General features: G+C 36.9%; 1 protein-coding gene across 1 annotated transcript in view; it reads left to right on the plus strand.

The window, feature by feature from the left end:
- unc5db (unc-5 netrin receptor Db) overlaps positions 1 to 19724 on the plus strand; it is a 392579-nt gene that overhangs the window by 323202 nt on the left and 49653 nt on the right. The window contains exon 12 of the mRNA XM_059338101.1: positions 5906 to 6077. Coding sequence (XP_059194084.1) covers positions 5906 to 6077 — 172 coding nt within the window. The remainder of the gene's footprint in view (positions 1 to 5905; positions 6078 to 19724) is intronic.

A 19724-nucleotide genomic window follows, 5' to 3' on the forward strand; every position in this document is an offset into this window, starting at 1 on the left:
GTAGTATTTTGTGTTATTGGAAATGTTCAAACAGTTACAATGATGGATTTGTTGATTCATTGCGGCGTAGCAAGACATTGTTACCCCTGAAACTCTTTTTATACCTTTTGTGTATTTCCTAAAAGCAGGGGTCTCAAACTCGCGGCCCGCGGGCCAATTGCGGCCCTCGTGACAATATTTTGTGGCCCTCACCTTGATATGAAAGATTAATGTGAGTTTTATATGAATGGCACTTTACCGTGTTGTGTGTGGAAGGTCCCTTTATTGCTCCAGCTGGAGCTTTGTTTCACTTGTTTCTATGACGATGTTAACAAAAAGAAAGGCAGCTGCTACCGGAGCGTTTATTATCTGCCATGTTGTTACCAGAAGCAGTCGAAATGTTATGGAATGTAATTTTGTGTCTTTTATTTTGTTCATTTTGTGTCCTTTTTTTTTAATTATTTTTTTGTCTTTTTTGGTAATTTTTTGTCTTTTTCTAATACTTTTGTGTCTTTTTAAGTAATTTTGTGTCTTTTTTGGGTCATTTTGTGTCGTTTTTTGGTCATTTTGAAGTAATTTAGTGTTTTTTCAGTCATTTTGTGTCTTTTTTGGTCATTTTATATCCTTTTTTAGTAATTTTGTCTTTTTTTGTCATTTTGTGTCTTTTTTAAGTAATTTAGTTTTTTTTCTGTTCTGTTCTGTTTTTACAGTTTATAGACCCACTACCTGGTTCACTAGATTCACATACTGTACTTGCTTGCTGTCGTTGTGTTTCCATTTTCTTTGCATTGAGAATTCGTAACATTTCAAGTGTGCTCACTTAAATCTCACAAGCAAGTACGTTAAATAAGATATTGTACCTGTCAACAACACGATGGGTCGGGAAGGTGATAACCTCCATATGACTACACAGCAGCATAAAGTAGCAGGCCAGTGCAAAACACAGACACACATTTCCACTTCAACAACTTTTATTATGGTTTCATTATTGCTGTCAGTATGAAGAAGCCTTGGACCAGCACCAAACTGATCAATAGTAAGACCTTAAGCCCCTGAAAAGCTTTGAGACTGAACAGAAAAAAAAGACACGCAGACCCCAAACTAAGACAAACTCAAAGAATGCTCATCGATACTTTGTGTCAATAAAGAAATACACTGCAAGTTAACAGCCTACTGAAGTATCCTACTGGCACAACAGCAGATAGAAAGATGAAGTACCCGATCACACAATCACCTGCACTAATATAATCATCATCCATCATCACTGGCTCAGTGGCCAAATATGTTCTCCTACTGGTACACTGTGCATTGGCAAACAAAAAATAATGATCTATCCATCCATCCATTCTCGTCCGCTTATCTGGGGCCGGGTTGCGGGGGCAGCAGGCTAAGCAGGGGAAGGTAGATGGACCGGTAGCTTTGCCTTCTGGCTCACAATGATATTTTGCATTAACACAATAATTATGAGACATGTACTCACACGATGATGTTGCTAAATTAACTAGCGGGGATGATGACGAGCTAGCGTTAGCCTCCTGCTGCACGTCAGACGACAATCCAACAACTGTATAAGTTTTGCCGATCGGTCCTCCTGCTCTCCTTTCTCCTTTCTCCTTTCTTCTGTGTGCACCATGTTTGTGTTTCAGCTTGCTGAACATACTTCTCACTAAGATAGCTTACTATTTTACAGAGTTAGTACAACTGTAGCGTTGCACTTGCTCAACTGATTTGGGATAATGTGATGTTTACATAGATAAACAGCGGGCAATGTCATTGGGCAAAATTAGCATAATTACCCAGCAATCATTTCACTTATATAATTTTCAAGAACAAACATAAATATTTAATGACATTGAATGACATAATTTATTAATTCTTCTATTAAAAAGAGGAAGTTTAGCAACATTTGAATCATTACTTATACATTTTTCATAATAATACATCCGAAGTATGACACTAATGGTCTGAACTCAAAAGAGCCTCGTGTTTATGAATATTCATATTTTATCATGTTTACTTGCACTTAAATGATAAATGACCAACAGGGCCCTCAGCCAATGAGGTGGGGCCTTGGGGCATGAGCCCACTGGCATCTGGGCCCCGGTGGTCACTTTTGTAATGTACTTTAGACAATGCAGTATGGGTCATCTAAATAGGGCCCTATGACTCTATGGCCAACTCAGCTTCTCTGTGAGAATGTAAATCTAAATAAATGTATCCTCACATTTACTAATACGCACTAAAGACAAAATGCGGCTGATGGGGAAGTCACTAGTTTTAGAAGTAATGGACATTTTGACCGAATTCTGGTAATGGAGGAAAAGTTAAGGGATCACCAAAGTCATAAGGGTTCATCTTCTGGTGACTATAAATATCAATACAAAAATAATAATAATCCAACAATCCATAGAGTACATGTAGATATATTTCACTGCAAAACTAAAAAATGGTATTGACATTTTAAAATTTACGATCCTCCAGAGCCGTTTATTGGGCGCTACGAATGTCTATCAAAAGCATCTGTAGGTAGCTCTTAGCCAATCAGATCAGTTATACCAGATGACGTAAGTAGAGCAACAGAAATTGATGTTTACATAGCCAGACTAGCCAATCTCTACTTTGGGACTAAAATGCTCAATTCTGCTTCTGCAACATTTTTCTGCAGCATGTTCTGGCTCTGGCTGCTCTATAGTTTCAGCTCACAGTCTACTGATTACTGATATCCACTGATTTTATGGTCAATCATTTTATGGTCCGCTGTCCCCCGGCTTGTAGCCAGATCACCGTGGTTACAGCAGTGAGCGGTAGCGGGGCTAGTTGGTAGATTAGGCTTTGGCCAAATCCTGTCGGAAGCAAGGCCAAAACATCCTTTTTGGTGGTGAAACAGGAGTTTAAAGTCTAACGTTGTTCTTCTTTTAAAATAAACTTTGGCTCTAAACTATCTAGAACACTGTCTACAGCTAGATCCAAAGAGAGCTTTGCGTTTGCTGCAGCCATGTTGGATCCGTAAGAAAACTACAAAACTACAAGCTTCCGTCTGTCGAATAGTATGCGCCATCGTCTTGCCGTCCCTCTGTGGAGATATCTGTGATTGGATCCCTAAAACAGGGCTAAGAATCCGCTATAGACACCAGACCCTTTCGCAGTTCGAAATGAAATCGAGCGCTCAAGGCAGTATAGATATACCCAGGCTAGATTCATTCTCTGGTGACCACGAATGTCAATATTTCATGGCAATGTGTTCAATAATTGGTGAGATATTCCAGTCTGGACTAAAGTGATAGACTGGCATTGCTGTCTCCCAGAGTGAGCTTGACTTACAAACTGTGTGAGTGGAGTGTGTTGTTTGAGGTGCAGTGAGCCAATGAAATACAATTAAAGAAAAAGACTGTCTGAGTTAACAATTCATTTATACAGCACTTCTCTTGATCAGACGTCTCAGAGGGCTTCACTATTATAAATATATAAAGACATACACAAGACACAACTCAGTTGTCTTACTTAAAAATGATATGGATAGAAATTGTGATCAAAAATACAAAGTTGCAAGTCACTGTGTGGTGTACTGTTAGAACTGCTGCTCCCATGACAACTACAAATCACTCCTCACTCAAAGGAGGAAATCTTAACACATCAACACTTAGATCTCTGATCGCTGGTGGCTGATGTGAGATTATAGAGCTTTGTTGAAGCATTGATCCCCTCAGTCATGATCCCGCCTGTCCTTTTTCCTAAAAGCCAACCGCTGCTGTATTCACTGGCAGGATCTGTTTGTTGTAAGCCGCTTTTAATGAGCTCACTCCAGCTCGCTGGCAAATCGCAGTGACTCTTTCACCTGTGGATGCAGTCCTGCAGCCTGGCTGTGTAGCAATCATGTGGACTCAAGGAGAAAGACTCCACGGTATTTTTAATGTAGCAGCAGCAGCAGCAGCAGCTCAAAGAGAGATATTAAGCACATGTAATGGGCTCTGACAAAAATAAATGAATAAAAAATATTAAATTTGGACGGTTGTGTGAAGATCAGAGCCTACAATCTTAATACTTACAGCATGGCAGGTGATGGTTTGTGCAACACCACACTGCAAAAAAGGTGTGTCTAAAAACCAGATAAAAACAGTAAATCTGAGGGAAATGATCTTGCTGCATGGGCAGATAATTTACCTTGACAATATTTCTTAAATTAAGATTATTAAATCTAGAAATAAGCATGTTGAACACTTAAAATAAGAAAATAACTCTTAAAACAAGATAAATTAAGCTGCCAGCAGTGATGAACTGGCCCCAGCAGAGTGACCTGATGATTATTTGGTTCTTACCAAGATAAAAAAAACTTTAGATTTAGAAGCGTTAGATAATTTATCTTGTTTTAAGAGTTAATTTCTTATTTTAAGTGTTCAACATGCTTATTTCTAGATTTAACAATCTCAATTAAAGAAATCTTGTCAAGGTAAATTATCTGTCCATGCAGCAAGATCATTTCCCTCAGATTTACTGTTTTTATCTGGTTTTTAGACTAAACACCTTTTTTCAACCTTTTTTGTCTTTTGAAAGGTTTATTTATGTCATTGATTATGGCTAATGTTAGTGAGATTAAAAAATAACAAAGTACAAGCATTTCACACCGACACAAGACTTTTTTTGAGTCCTGTGTTTTATTATGTGCAACATTTATTGCACACATGCTTAATTATTAGCAGTGTAGTTATGCAGGAAATGCAGTGCCCTGCAGTTTCTAATTTGCCTTCAAAAACATGTTTGTATGAAGCTGCACATAATGTTGATGAACATAATGTATCCTTCATTTGCACTACTACGTATATATTTATATATATGTGTGTATGTATGTATATATGTGTGTATATGTATGTACTTATATGTATGTGTATATATACACTACTGGTCAAAAGTTTTAGAACACACCAACTTTCCCAGAATTTAATTGAAAATGATGCAGTTTAATGTCTCACTGTACTGAAATGAATGCACATTTGCAACATTTAAAATTCTTTATTGAGCATGATAGTGTTTTGAAAGTAAAAAAAAGATTCAAAATCACATTTTATGTTGGACTAAAGGACTAAAAAAAGAGACAAAACGACCAAAAAAGACACCAAAAGACACAAAATGACTAAAAAAGACACTAAAAGTCACAAAATGACCAAAAAAGACACAAAATGACTTACAAAGACATGAAAAGAATTCAAAAATGGACAAAATAGCCCAAGACTCCATAGAGTTAAGTTGTTAACCTTCTTGTTCCCTGAAAAAGGCCTTCTTGTATAATTCTGAAATGTACATTATTTTTCAGTTTTGGTTAAGCTTACCTTTTTTTATTTACCTCTGGCAGTTCACCACTTACCTTTGGACCCTTTCAAGCTGTTCATTTGACTTGAACTGCTTGAATTTCAATAAAAAAATGGAAAAATTGTGGTGTTCTAAAACTTTTGACCGGTAGTGTATATATGTATGTGTGTATATATATATATATATGTATATATATGTATGTATGTCTACTTGCACTAATGTACGGTTAGATCTGCATTTATTTATTTATTTATTTATTATATAATCTATACCTATATATACTGCATTTTATACAATTAATTACTGTATATATTGCAATATGGTTCACTTAATTACTGCACTTCTGGTTAGATGTTACTGCATTTCGTTGCTTTGTACTTGTGACATGTACAATGACAATAAAGTTGAATCTAATCTAATCTAATCTAATCTAATCTAATCTAATCTAATCTAATCTGAAAAGAACTTTGAATAGAAGCAACCATGAAAAGACACATTTACTGGATATCTAACTGCTGACAGGCAGTTTTTATAGACACAGGCTGTATCTTTTCTCTGCACAACCACAACGTCTTAATGTATTATTCACAATGTGTCCCGTTCTCTCTGTGTGTGTGTTAAGTGTCCAAACACTGGAAGGCTGTGAGATCCTCCTGGGCCCAGAGGTGATGTACGGTCCCCCGGGTCTGGACCTCTTCTGCCCAGTGGCCATGACCATCGCTCACTGCGCTGAGGTGGACACAGAGAACTGGAACATCCAGCTGAAGAGGAAAACCCAGGACAGCAAATGGGAGGTGAGAGCTGCAGGCGCACACTGTCAAGTACAGTACAGCCCATCAAGATCTTGGCTCGGCTCAGACAGAGCACTTCGCTCTCCTCTCTTGTTTTTCCCTCAATGGCTTTATTCTTTTCTGTAGCTAAATGTCAACCAGAATGAAAGCAGGGTAAACCCACCGAACATCAGAGCTTCCACTGCTTCTGACTGCAGGAAAAAGTCTGCTACACCTCAAAACTATACAAAATCTGCACTTGAATATCATTTATAAACAGAGTACACTGTAAAAAATATTTGTAGAAATAACAATAAAACACATATAATCAGAAATAGGGCGTAAATAGACACTAGACACTTTTGATTACCGTAAATCATAGAATAGCACAAAACTTTTACTTTTTTCTGTCATCGACTGGAAGAAACACAGTTTTGCTGTAAAAATATAACATTTTCATGCAAAATTTATGGAGAAATACCATGATGTGTAAATGAATGACACATTAACCCTAAAAATAACAGGACAATTCAGTCTAAATTACAGTTTTTGCTGATATTTACATTTAAATTTACAGTAGAAAATCCACTCACTGTAATTTTTACGGTGAAGTTCTGGCAACCATAGTTGCCGGTATTTTACTGTAAATTAAACAGATTATTTTTTACAGTGTAAACGCCAGTAAAAAACAATGCATATTATTATGTTCTCATTGTGAGTCAATGTGCTAGCTCTATAAATAACAGCAGCTAATCTATATTCAGTATTTGTTGGAACCTTTTTCTACCCACTGAACAGCTGTTTCAATGCAGATGTGACACAATAATAATACAAGGAAATACATGTAAACACCACACATGTTCAGTTAACATAACAACATCACTCAAAATAGCATATTGTTGCGTGCAGCTGGAGCTTTAACATCTGGATAGCAACCTGGTGAAAAATACCTGCAATGCCAAGGTGACAAAAAAAACTCCACACATCATAATGACACATGTATGCAAATGCTGCTTTAAAACCTTAAGCTGCCTTAAAGCTACACCAATCAATATTCTTTTTTATATTAACAATTTATCAAATGCCCATGTATTGTGTAATAGGAATTGCTGATTGTGAAAGAAACCATGGATACCACCTAGTTCTGCAGTTCCCTTTTCAGCTTCTTTTAGCTTGTTTTGTTGGTTCTCTATCCTGCAAGTTTCACGCCATTCCACGTTGTTTCCAGCAGCAGCAGGCAGCTGTTTGAAGCAAAACACTTCTGTGCACTCGCTAGTTAAAATGAGAATCATTACTGGACAGAAACCCAGCTAAAGATGAATTCAAATCTTGCTCTGTGCCTTCTGGACTGTTTAACACATTTGCTTTAACCCTTTGATGCACAACATATAAACACCTTCTAAAGCACAACATGGGTCAAAAATGACCCGCATTCAGAGCAAAATGACCTTGTGCATGAGAAGCGTCGTGATGCAGAGTGGACTTTTAGTTATTGAAATACCTTCTGAGGACAGCATTGCATGCCATTGGTTCTCTCGGCCACCCAATCAGAGACAGCAGGAGGCGGGACTTGGATTATTTCAAATTTTTAGTAGGCGGGACTTGGATTACTTGAATCACTTCCCAGGAGATCGTTGCAGTCAAGGTAATGGCATGTTTTATGTTGAACTATATTATAAAATATCAAGATATTAGTAGTGTGCCACAACAACAAGCGCCATTTGTAAAAGCCGGCGAAGCAGTGTTGCCAACTTAGGAACTTTGTTGCTATATTTAGTGACTTTTCACACCCCCTTAGCGACTGTTTTTCAAAAAAATGAAAAGAAGTTCATTGTTAAGAACTGAAAAGCCGGTGGAAATCCCTAGTAAGAACAAGTTGAATCAGCACAGTCCTCCTGCAGCAGTCTTTCCCAGCTGCAGAGCCGGAGGGGGTGTTTACCCCTTAGTGTCCAGTCTGCAAATGCTAATAGGCTAACAGTTAGCTCTGTAGCAGTACAGTGTGTATACATTTTTGATGTTTACATGTTGAAAGCAGTCATTATCCGCCTTTCCACTTTGTAGCCTTCCTCTAACTCTCCATGATGCTTTGGCTTGAGTCTGACCAATCACAGGCTGTGTTCCTGCCCTGTCGACCAATCAGAGGCTGTGTTTTCTGACCGTGTGGCAGCTTGAACAAGTCAGTCTATTGGCAATACATCTTAAAATAGCTGAACTGAATGTGTCATACAAACAAGACATGAGTTGCATACACAATTTGATTTTTTATAATTTATTGACTATTGGAAAATTCAAAAATCATAACCCACACTGGTCAAATAATGTCTTGAGAGAACTTTTTGAAATATAAAAATGTATAAAAACAAAACAATGTTTTTTTGTTTCATCCAAAGAAATGCAGTGACATTTTTAAAAGAAAAATTGTGCGTTTTTATTATTTTTTTGCAGGATTATTGCAGTATTAATGCATTGGAATTAATGCAAAGTTTACAGTATTTTATCCCTGACGATATGGTCAGTTTCACTATGTTTTTTTTTTTTTTTACTATACCATACAGCAGCTGTTCTCAACCTTGGGGTTGGGACCCCAATTGGGGTCTTGAGATGATTTCTGGGGGTCGCCAAATCATTTTAGAAGTCAGCTCTGTCTCCACTGTGTTAAAGTGTTCATGTGTTAATGTGTTTTAGTCATTTTGTTTTTCATTTTGTGTCTTTTTTGGTCATTTTGTATCTTTTTTTGGTCATTTTGTGATTTTTTTTGGTCAATTTGTGTCTTTTTGTGGTCATTTTTTGTCATTTTGTAGTCAATTTGAGTCCTTTTTGCTTAATTTTCTGTAATTTTTGGTCATTTGTGTCTTTTTTAATCATTTTGTGTCTTTTTTGGTCATTTTGTGTCTTTTTTTGGTCAATTTCTATCTTTTTGTGGTCATTTTTTATCATGTTGTGGTCAATTTGAGTCCTTTTTGCTCAAATTCATGTAATTTTTTGGTCAATGTGTGTCTTTTTGTGGTCATTTTTTGTCATTTTGTAGTCAATTTGAGTCCTTTTTGCTTAATTTTCTGTAATTTTTTGGTCAATTGTGTCTTTTTTTAATCATTTTGTGTCTTTTTTGGTCAATTTCTATCTTTTTGTGGTCATTTTTTTATCATTTTGTGGTCAATTTGAGTCCTTTTTGCTTAATTTCATGTAATTTTTTGGTCGTTTTGTGTCTTTTTTTGATCATTTTGTGGTCAATTTGATTATTCATTTTGGATAATGTTGTGTCTTTTCTGACAAATCCCAAAGTATCAAGTTATTAATTTCCAAGAAGTCTCTGGCTTGAAGCTGACTGTTACACACTCAGGAGGTCAGAATGGACTTTTAAACTTAAAGCAAAGGACTTAGATTAAAAGTAACAATAAAATATATATAAATGCACAGACAGGGAGATGTTTTAGTTGTTGTCTGCTTCATTATTTGTCCAAATTTGTGGTATCAACTGAGTTTGTCTGATCTGAACTGTGAGATTGTTTGTCAAAAAGGTTGAGAACTCTTGCCTTACAGTACAGATGTCACAGTGAGTTTTATGGACGTTAAAGTCGTGTTCTTTGACATAGGATGCCATGGGTTGTTGACTCTGTTACCTCCCTGTTTGCTGACCTTTATATATGGTCTCTACGTGGTAAAGGTCCTGTTTGTGGGCCTGAGGTGTCAGGTGAGTTATGTGTGAACCATAAAGGACTGTTGGGGCTTCATTGGTGAGCTCATTGATCCAGCCTGGTGCTCTCTGTGGATTCAGTGGGTGATATAAGGCCACATGAAGGTAACACTGCCGGTCCGTCAGGAGGAAAATAAAGAAACAATTACAGCGTGTAATGGCCAGGAAGAGGCATGGACGCTGTCAGTCAGAGGGGAAATGGTGGTGGTGGGGGTTGCAACAGTCAGGTGGGGGGGTATAAGGGGCCGTTAGACAAGGGCAGTATCGATCGCAGGATCAGGAAAGACACGGCACCGTGAATTTAGATGTGAGGCAATCAGCCGGAGAGTCATGGAGATTGTTTTTCTGCTGACCACAACTCTCCATTTGCCTCCACAAACATCTCCAACCCCATCACACCAAACACTCCCACTATATTTTGCGTTTCTTGTTAGGTTCGCTCGAATGCTTTGCAACAGGACACATAGTATTTTTCCAGCTCTTTATGTGTATGTGTTCCACACTCCAAAAAATAACTTGTTCCCAGAACGAAATAAAATTATGGAAATAATTTCCACCTAAATAAAATGCTTTAATTTAGCAAGAAACAGTTTTGTTGAGTGAACAAAATGTAAATATGTTGGGTCAACATGATGCATTTGCATTACTGTTACTTAATTACCATGGGTCAGTCCAATTAGATTTCTAAGGGTAATTGTAACATACTAACGTAATTTTCTTGGGCCATTTAAACGTACATGACATTATTAGGGCCTCGGGGCAATCGCACCGAGCACTGGTCCCATACAGCAATAGCTGTAGGGACCAGTGGTGCACTACTGTTATACTGTGGATTTCTTCTTATTCCTCTTGCGGACGCAATTTCGTCCCGCTACTAGTCATATAGTTTTTTATCAATCCCTGTTCAATGACCATGATCATTTTTGGAGAAATTCTGAGATTATAATGGGTGTGTATTGCACGGAATGTTCGTGTCAGAGTGTAGAGGTGAGAGAAAAAACTGTCCAAAAAGAAATTTGAAAACTGCGCTCCAGGCCGCAAATTCCACTCTACAGAAATAATTTATACATAGAAACGTAGGAAAATTAGTCTTCTCACTCACAATCCTCTGGTAAAGCTGTCAGAGTTATAATTTGGGCGTACGACGCAAAGATGCGCTACCAAACCACCAACAGCCTCATTGGCTCCCATATTAAAAACGCAGGAAGATTTCGGAAAAAGTGAGATTCAACTGTTTTTTTAGATCGCTCTAACAAAGCTATTTTTTCATTTTTCTTTAAAAAAAAAACATATGTAGACGTTCAGGAAGAACTCAGGACGCTCAAAGTGAAGTCAGGTCAATGATAAGTATTATGGTTTTGCCAAAAATGCTTTCTGTTCGAGGCCAGAAATTCGAGTCTGTCCACCTCTGGCTGCTGTCACTCTTTCATTAACAGGTGTCAGTTAATTCTGTTGATTGCTTTGATCTTTGATGTGATTACAGTTACAGATACACACACACATGCACTAAAGTGCGCACACTCCTCACACATGCATACACATGCTTCATACACGCACACACAGGTAACTTTATGTGATTTTAATTACACACACACACACACACACACACACACACACACACACACACACAGGTAACGTTATGTGATTTTAATTACACACACACACACACACACACACACAGGTAACTTTATGTGATTTTCCCTACACACACACACACACACAGGTAACTTTATGTGATTTTAATTACACCTTCACACACACACACACACACACACACACACACACACACATACACATATTTTGAGGTTAAAGGGCATAGTTATAAATCTCTGAAGAATCTCATCATAGTGTACACACACCGGCAGTAGCCCCCGTGGCCCTTTCAAAATTTCCCCAGAGGAAATTTTCTAGTTAAGAGTTACTTTATTTAATAGGGTAGTTACAACTACTTTTTAAAATAGTGAAGTACATGAATTAATTGTGCTGAGCCAACAAAACAGTTTTAAGATTACCTTTATCATATGAAAATGAACATAATAGTAATTATTCAGGAAATAAATATTATATTCAGCAATTGAATTAGGTTGTTTTAACATAAAGTATTCTAGTAAATTTTAAAGTGTTGCATTTTATGCTAAAACTACATGTTTTAAAACTGTTCAACCACAAAACATCATTTTATTTAGTAAAAGCTACACTGTAAAAAATAATCTTCTTTTTTTTAACGGTAAAATACCGGCAGCTGTAGTTGCCAGAACTTCACCGTAAAAAATACAGTGAGTGGGTTTTCTACTGTAAATGTAAATGTAAATATCAGAAAAAAACTGTAATTTAGACTGAATATTCCCGTTACTTTTAGGGTAATTGTGTCATTCATTCACACATCATGATATTTTTCCATTAATTTTACATGAAAGTGTTATATTTTTTACAGCAAAACTGTGTGATTCCTACAGTTTATGACAGAAAAAAGTAAAAGTTTTGTGCTATTCTTTGATTTACCGTACTTAAAAGTGTCTACTACAGTGATCTACAATATTTAATTTTATGCCCTATTTCTGATTTAATTTGAAAGTGTTTTACTGTAATTTCTACAAACATTTTTTACAGTGTATGTTGGGTCAACATGATGTATTTGCGTTACTGTTACTTAATTACCAGGGGTCAGTCCAACTAGATTTGTAAGGGTTATTGTAACATACTAATGTAATTTTCTTGGGCCATTTAAACGTGTATGACATTATTATGAGCTACTTTATTTAATAGGTTAGTTATATCTACTTTTTAAAATAGTGAAGTACATGAATTAATTGTGCTGAGCCAACAAAACAGTTTTAAGATTACCTTTATCATATGAAAATGAGCATAATAGCAATTATTCAGGAAATTAATATAATTAATTTTAAATGAAAGTGTTAAAAAATTTTTACAGCAAAACTGTGTGATTCCTACAGTTTATGACGGAAAAAAGTAAAAGTTTTGTGCTATTCTTTGATTTACGGTAATTAAAAGTGTCTACTACAGTGATCTACAATATTTAATTTATGCCCTATTTCCGTGTTTTACTGTAATTTCTACAAATATTTTTTACAGTGTACATGTTGGACTAAGGAGAAGGTAACAGACACCCAGTTTGCTTTTTTTGAGTGCAACAATGTCGGCCTTTTTGTTTTTTTCCCTCCAGCAAAGCAGATTGTTTTTACTGGTCTGGATGAAGTCCCAAGAGCTTAATCCCAGACCCAAAGGCATAACGAGCCCAGTCGCTGCCGTCACTTTGCATTATCTGCTGGTGTTTTTGAGCTGTAATCGTCAAGATGATAACAAGACAAGAGAGGGAGGGAATGAGTAATGAACAGAATATTCATTCAGGCGGTAATGCGAATGTAAATATGATGTAAAGTTTTGGCAAGCCGAGCATGGGTCAGAATAATGAATAGTGCAGGTTTGCCCCTGGCTGTTGTGGTGGTTGTCAGCGACAGCTTGTTATTTAGAGGAAGAACAACCAGATTTGCCTGCTTTCTACAATGTCGGCTTTGTCCTGAATGGTGTTTTTCTAAACGGAGGAGATGGATGGTAGAAAGAATATTCAAGAGCTGCAGCTTCCTCTGCATGCAGCCATGTTTTACCACAGGCAAGGATGCAACATTACTCTATTCTATTTACTGACCATGAACTATGAAAAGATAACGCTGTGCAGATATGCATTTGACATTCTTCACAAAGAGGAATTCACGATTAGATGCAAGACTGATACCCTCTATGAAACGTTATAAAGGCAATCTTCCACGGGCTAAATGTAATTTTCGAGCTGAAATAGGCAGGAAAAAGCATAAAAAGTAGAATGTAGAATGAGACCTTATTTTGTGGCTCTCTCTTTCTGCTGAAAGTGTTTACTTGGCTCGTGTCAAGATAGAGGCCAGCTCACAAAAGTTCTACATCTGAACCGTACACTAAAGTGTTTCTGAAAAGATCTGAGGTGGAAAACGTTGCTGTAAAATACTCTTGATTCACAATAAATCAGTGTTGACCAATTCAAAAGTTTGACCACAGTTCAGAAGCTTTCATTGGCATAATTGACATCTGCTTTCTAAACCTCTCGGCTGTGATTGTTTTTTTTTGTTTAGGTGCAGTGGATTCTTGCAAATGCAACTAGAAAATTTCCTCTGGGGAAATTTTGAAAGGGCCACGGGGGCTACTGCCGCTGTGTGTACACTATGATGAGACTCTTCAGAGATTTCAAACTATGCCCTTTAACCTCAAAATGTGTGTGTGTGTGTGTGTGTGTGTGTGTGTAATGAAAATCGCATAAAGTTACCTGTGTGTGTGTTTGTGTGTGTGTTTGTCTGTGTAATTAAAATCACATAAAGTTACCTGTGTGTGTGTGTGTGTGTGTGTGTGTGTGTGTGTGTGTGTGTGTGTGTGTGTGTGTGCGCGCGCGCGCGTGTTTGAAGCATGTGTGTGTGTGTATCTGTAACTGTAATCACATCAAAGATCAAAGCAATCAGATCAAAGCAATCAACAGAAATAACTGACACCTGTGACAGCAGCCGGTGGACAGAGGTGGACTGAAATTTCTGACCTCGAACAGAAAGCATTTTTGGCAAAACCATAATACCTATCATTGATCCGACTTCACTTTGAGCATCCTGAGTTCTTCCTGAACGTCTACATATGTTTTTTGTGAAGAAAAATTAAAAAAATAGCTTTGTTAGAGCAATCTAAAAAAACTGTTAAATCTCAGACAGCTCAGAAATCTCCCTGCGTTTTTAATATGGGACCCAATGAGGCTGTTGGTGGTGTTGGTGGATCATCTCTGCGTCCTACGCCCAAACTATAACTCTGACAGCTTTACCAGAGGATTGTGAGTGAGAAGACAAATTTTCCTACGTTTCTATGTATAAATTATTTCTGTAGAGTGGAATTTGCGGCCTGGAGCGCAGTTTTAAAATTTATTTTTTGACAGTTTTACCTCTCCCTCTACACTCTGAGCGATGACATCACACACTCTGACACGAACATTCCGTGCAATACACACCCATTATAATCTCAGAATTTCTCCAAAAATGATCATGGTCATTGAACAGGGATTGATAAAAAACTATATGACCTATCGAAACGCAAATTAATACACCAATACACAAGACTTGTGTCTACTGTTTAAAGTTTAAATGGAGTCTCTAGGTGAAATTATGCCGGAGAAGTAGACATCTGAAAATCTTCAATTAATGTTCTTTTTTGCTCATTTTCTTTCGGCCGTCCCATTCATTTCAATGCAAAATTCGTATTCTGTAGAGAAAAGTAATAGCACACCGATCCCGATCAAACCGCACGTTTTGATATATAATTTGTATATATTTGCGGGACGAAATTGCGTCCACAAGAGGAATAAGAAGAAATCCACAGTATAACAGTAGTGCAGCACTGGTCCCTACAGCTATTGCTGTATGGGACCAGTGCTCGGTGCGATTGCCCCGAGGCCCTAACTAGGAGCACAAGGAGGAAAGAGATGAACAGGAATATCTGTCTCCTTGAATTCTTGAATACAAAAACAATCTAAAACAAAATATATAATTTTGAAATTACATACCATTACATATTTTCTCTCTAGATACCAAGCTTGTCAGGATATCATCAGGAATTTGCAGAAATAACGTGCAAAGTTTTTTTTTTGTTTTTTTTTTTTGCATGGTGATTTTCAAAGCGGTCATGTGACCTCTGATGTTAGGCTATCTCTACCCACAAGTCTCCTCTTTACATACATGCCTTTATGCTGTAAACATGCAGTTTAAGGCAAAAACCACATAGTTTTTCTCATGCATTAAAGCGTGCAATGTCTGCTTACTGTATTAGAATATTTGTGCATCCTGAGGTCCCTAAACAGGCTGAATGACATAAACTGGGTATCAGTGTAAAGCTGAGACTCTTGTGGATTCAATGAGTCCAGTTCTCTTCATGTGGGATGATGTTAGTCATCAGCAGTAGCCAGTTTATTGCAGTGAAGGCGTTTCTAGAGTCTGGACCTCAGTGTATAAAATGAGCTGCTGAGACCTCTAGGATAATCAGCCTCATGAAACTTTACAACCACAAACTAGAGACCTGGAGCATTGTGTTTTAGGCCAAAAAATACAAGTTGGCTTTTTTTTGCAGTGTATAATATAATAGCAATAATAATATATGGATATAAATATGGATACATTGTGTTAAAATATGGTCAAATCTAAAAGTATTCACAGATGAAATGCTGTGATGATTTTATTGATGTTAGTATTATTTAGTTGGTAGTTCCATTTATTATTCTTGTATAGTTTAGTATATATTTGATTTTATCTATTTGCTAGTTGGGATTTACAATCCTGTTTACTTGTATTTTTCTCTCTTGGGTGAGCAACTGCCATGATACAAATTTACATGAAGGGATAAATAAAGTACTTCTGATTCTGATTGCTAAGAGTTGCATGTTGGGCAATTTGTGTTATTAGCATAATAACCCCATATTCTGGTAAAATAAAGATGAAATATGCTATGGCCTTTGGTTTGCGATATATCAACTAGATATTTGAACAGCTGGAAAAAGGGAAGACACAAGATGTTTCTCTAAGGCAATAACACATTTATTAATCCCACCATCACCACCACGTCATCTCCATGGCACCAATCTATCGTTTCCTCTTTAAGTGTCTTCTTTAAAACACACACACACACACATAAAAAAGAAACACTGGCTGCTATTTAGCGATTGTGACAAGGATCTTATTCTTTAACAAAATGGTCTACTTTCCCATATCTTACATCAATTTTACTGTGCAATTTAAGACACTATAATTGCTTTTTAGCATTTAAAAATAACTTAAAATTAACCCACTGTTTCATTGTCAGGCATATTTTCTGGAGAAATGCACTTGTGTATCCTTCAAACTACGTGGTGCTGTCGCAAAGGAATGAGGGGCCTGAAACTGCGGTTCTGGCTATGAGAGACTGGAGCTCCCCCTCCAGCTTTGGGGTGTATATTTCACAACACTGTCCTAAAAAACTAACTTGTGGCGCCCCACTCCCTTTCTACCGCTGGCCATGTGCATTTGTTGTAGGCGGAGCCTGCAGATTAACATCTAGGGCAGTAGTTCTCAACCTTTTTGAGTCGCGACCCCCAATTTAACATGCATGTTGTCCGCGACCCCCACTCACTGAACAGAATCTCACATGCACAGTTCAGATCACCCAAAAAAGAAACAAAATTACCAAAAAACGGAACCAAAATGACCAAAAAAGACACAAATTGACCACAAAATGATATAAAAAGACATAAAATGACCGAAAAAAGCCAGAAAATGACCAGAAAAGACACAAATTGATCAAAAAAGACACAAAATGACCAAAAAAGACACAAAATGACCCAAAAAAGACACAAATTGACCAAAAAAGACACAAAATGACTAAAAAAAGACACAAAATGACCAAAAAAAGGAAACAAAATGACCAAAAATACACAAATTGACCACAAAATGACCAAAAAAGACACAAAATGAAAAAAAAGACACAAAATGACAAAAAAAAACACACAAAATGACAAAAAAAACACACAAAATGACAAAAAAAAACCACACAAAATGACAAAAAAAAGACATGAAATGACCAAAAAGACTAAAAGACTTCCACTTTCCACTTTCTGACTTCCAAAATGATTTGGCGACCCCCAGAAATCATCTCGCGACCCCAATTGGGGTCCTGACCCCAAGGTTGAGAAAAGCTGCTATAAGGCACGGTCAGCCTCCTCTTGAACAGGTTCAGTTCAGCTGATCGGATGGAAACGTGTCCAGCATATCTGCATAGACAGCTGTTATAAACCACACAAATATCCTGCTATCGCTAATCTCATCTGTTTAAACATGATCTAGTTCTGTTTACCTTTTTGTTTTGTTTTTTAAATAATTTTTATTAACAAATAAACAAAGAAAAGGACTTTTTGTTCTGTGGGTTTTTTTTGGAATTTTGTGTCTTTTCTGGTCATTTTGTGTATTTTTTTGGTAATTTAGTGTCTTTTTTTGTTTCATTTAGTGTCTTTTTTGGTAATTTTGTTTCCTTTTTTTGGTCATTTTGACTTTTTTAGTCATTTTGTGTCTTTTTGGGTCATTTTGTGTCTTTTGGTAATTTTGTGTCTTTTTTGGTAATTTTGTGTCTTTTTTGGTCATTTTGTGGGGTTTTTTGTTTGTCATTTTGTGTCTTTTTTAGTCATTTTGTGTCTTTTTGGATCATTTTGTGTCTTTTTTGGTAATTTTGTTTCCTTTTTTTGGTAATTTTGTGTCTTTTTTTAGTGATTTTGTGTCTTTTTTTAGTGATTTTGTGTCTTTTTTTTGGTAATTTTGTGTTTTTTTTGTTCATTTTGTTTCCTTTTCTGGTCATTTTGTTTCCTTTTTTCGTCATTTTGTTTCTTTTTTGGGTGATCTGAACTGTGTGTGTGAGATTCTGTTCAGCTAGCGGGGGTCGCAGACAACATGGATGTTAAATTGGGGGTCGCGACTCAAAAAGGTTGAGAACTACTGCCTTATAGGTTAACCCACAATGTCAGGATCTTTCTCCATACATACCATGCACACACATGACACTGTCTAAGTGAATACTAAAATACAGAAAAAGAAGTTCTCTTCCCTCATTTGTTCTCTTTCTTACGTGTCAATCTTTGTAGGAAACATTGTTGACTCTCTTCAAGTCATTCAATCAGAGATTAATGTTGTTGTGGAAAGCTCTTCCAGACATATTGTCTGCTTACAGAGGTGTCACCACTTTCTGTCAGTTCCTATATATTCTTCTTCCTCCTCTTTCAGTTCAGGCTCATGTTTACCTAACCTTGCTTTTTTATAAGCATTCTGGGCCTGCTATTTTGTGACCAAAAAAGATTTCGTTTTAGTGTAAGAGGGCAATTTCTCAAGATGTGCAAGTGTTGCGAATGAGGAAGGGAAGGAGACCGGAGGGAATATAAATGAATACAAGAGCCATGTCGCTTTGAGATTTCACTCTAATATTAAAAGGGTCCAGAGATCCTCTGAGCTCCTTGTTGAGAAATAATGACTTACCATTGTGGTGGAACCTAAAGTTGGAGAAAGGAGGGCTTTGACAATGCGTAATACTTGCAAATGCACAGTGCCATTAAAACACCCTTATTTCAGCTGTCATTAGAATACACAGAAGACTCCTCAGCACTCAGTCACAGTCAATTGCTATTCAGCGCCATATTGCAGTGTTCAGATGTGCTTATTGCTAAGGGGGATGCAGAAAGCATAAGTAAAAAATGTGTAACACATTCACAGGAAGCCCAACACCTGATATGAATGTGGCTTCTCACTTTATGTTGCATCTCAGTGCAGCTGATTATAATGTATGAGCTGATAAGCTGTATTATGTGTATCTGAAAGGGGAAAGATATGCAGCAGAGATACTGCTAGATGAAAGGTGACGACAGGTGTATGCCAGACGGTGTTTTTAGTTATTATATTTCCATGTTGTTGCAACAAACTAAAAAAAAAGAGGTCAATATGCATGACAGAATGATGAGATAAGCGAGTAGATTATAAAGATTATAAAGCAGGGATGGGCAACTTAAATGCTGCAGGGGGCCACAGTTTTTCATGTTCACTACCACAGGGCCACATATAGGAGCTTAAATATGATGAAACTGCAATTTTAAATGAACTCCTTGATGTCTGTTTTATCTTGTGACAAAGTTTTAGATTTCAATTTTGCTTTATTTCAGAGAAATAATGATATAAAACCACAAAATCCACCAAAAATGACACTTACCACTGTCTGTTTTGGATAAATATACTAATTATACTAATCTAAACATTAAAATAATATAAATTATGATTTTATTTCATAGGGAAATTATTATCTAGATCAGGGATGGGCAACTTAAATGCTGCAGGGGGCCACAATTTTTCATGTTCCCTACCACAGGGCCACATATAGGAGCGTGCACTTAACCC

Source organism: Centropristis striata, chromosome 7 (genome assembly GCF_030273125.1).
Source record: "Centropristis striata isolate RG_2023a ecotype Rhode Island chromosome 7, C.striata_1.0, whole genome shotgun sequence".
Taxonomy (NCBI): Eukaryota; Metazoa; Chordata; class Actinopteri; order Perciformes; family Serranidae; genus Centropristis; species Centropristis striata.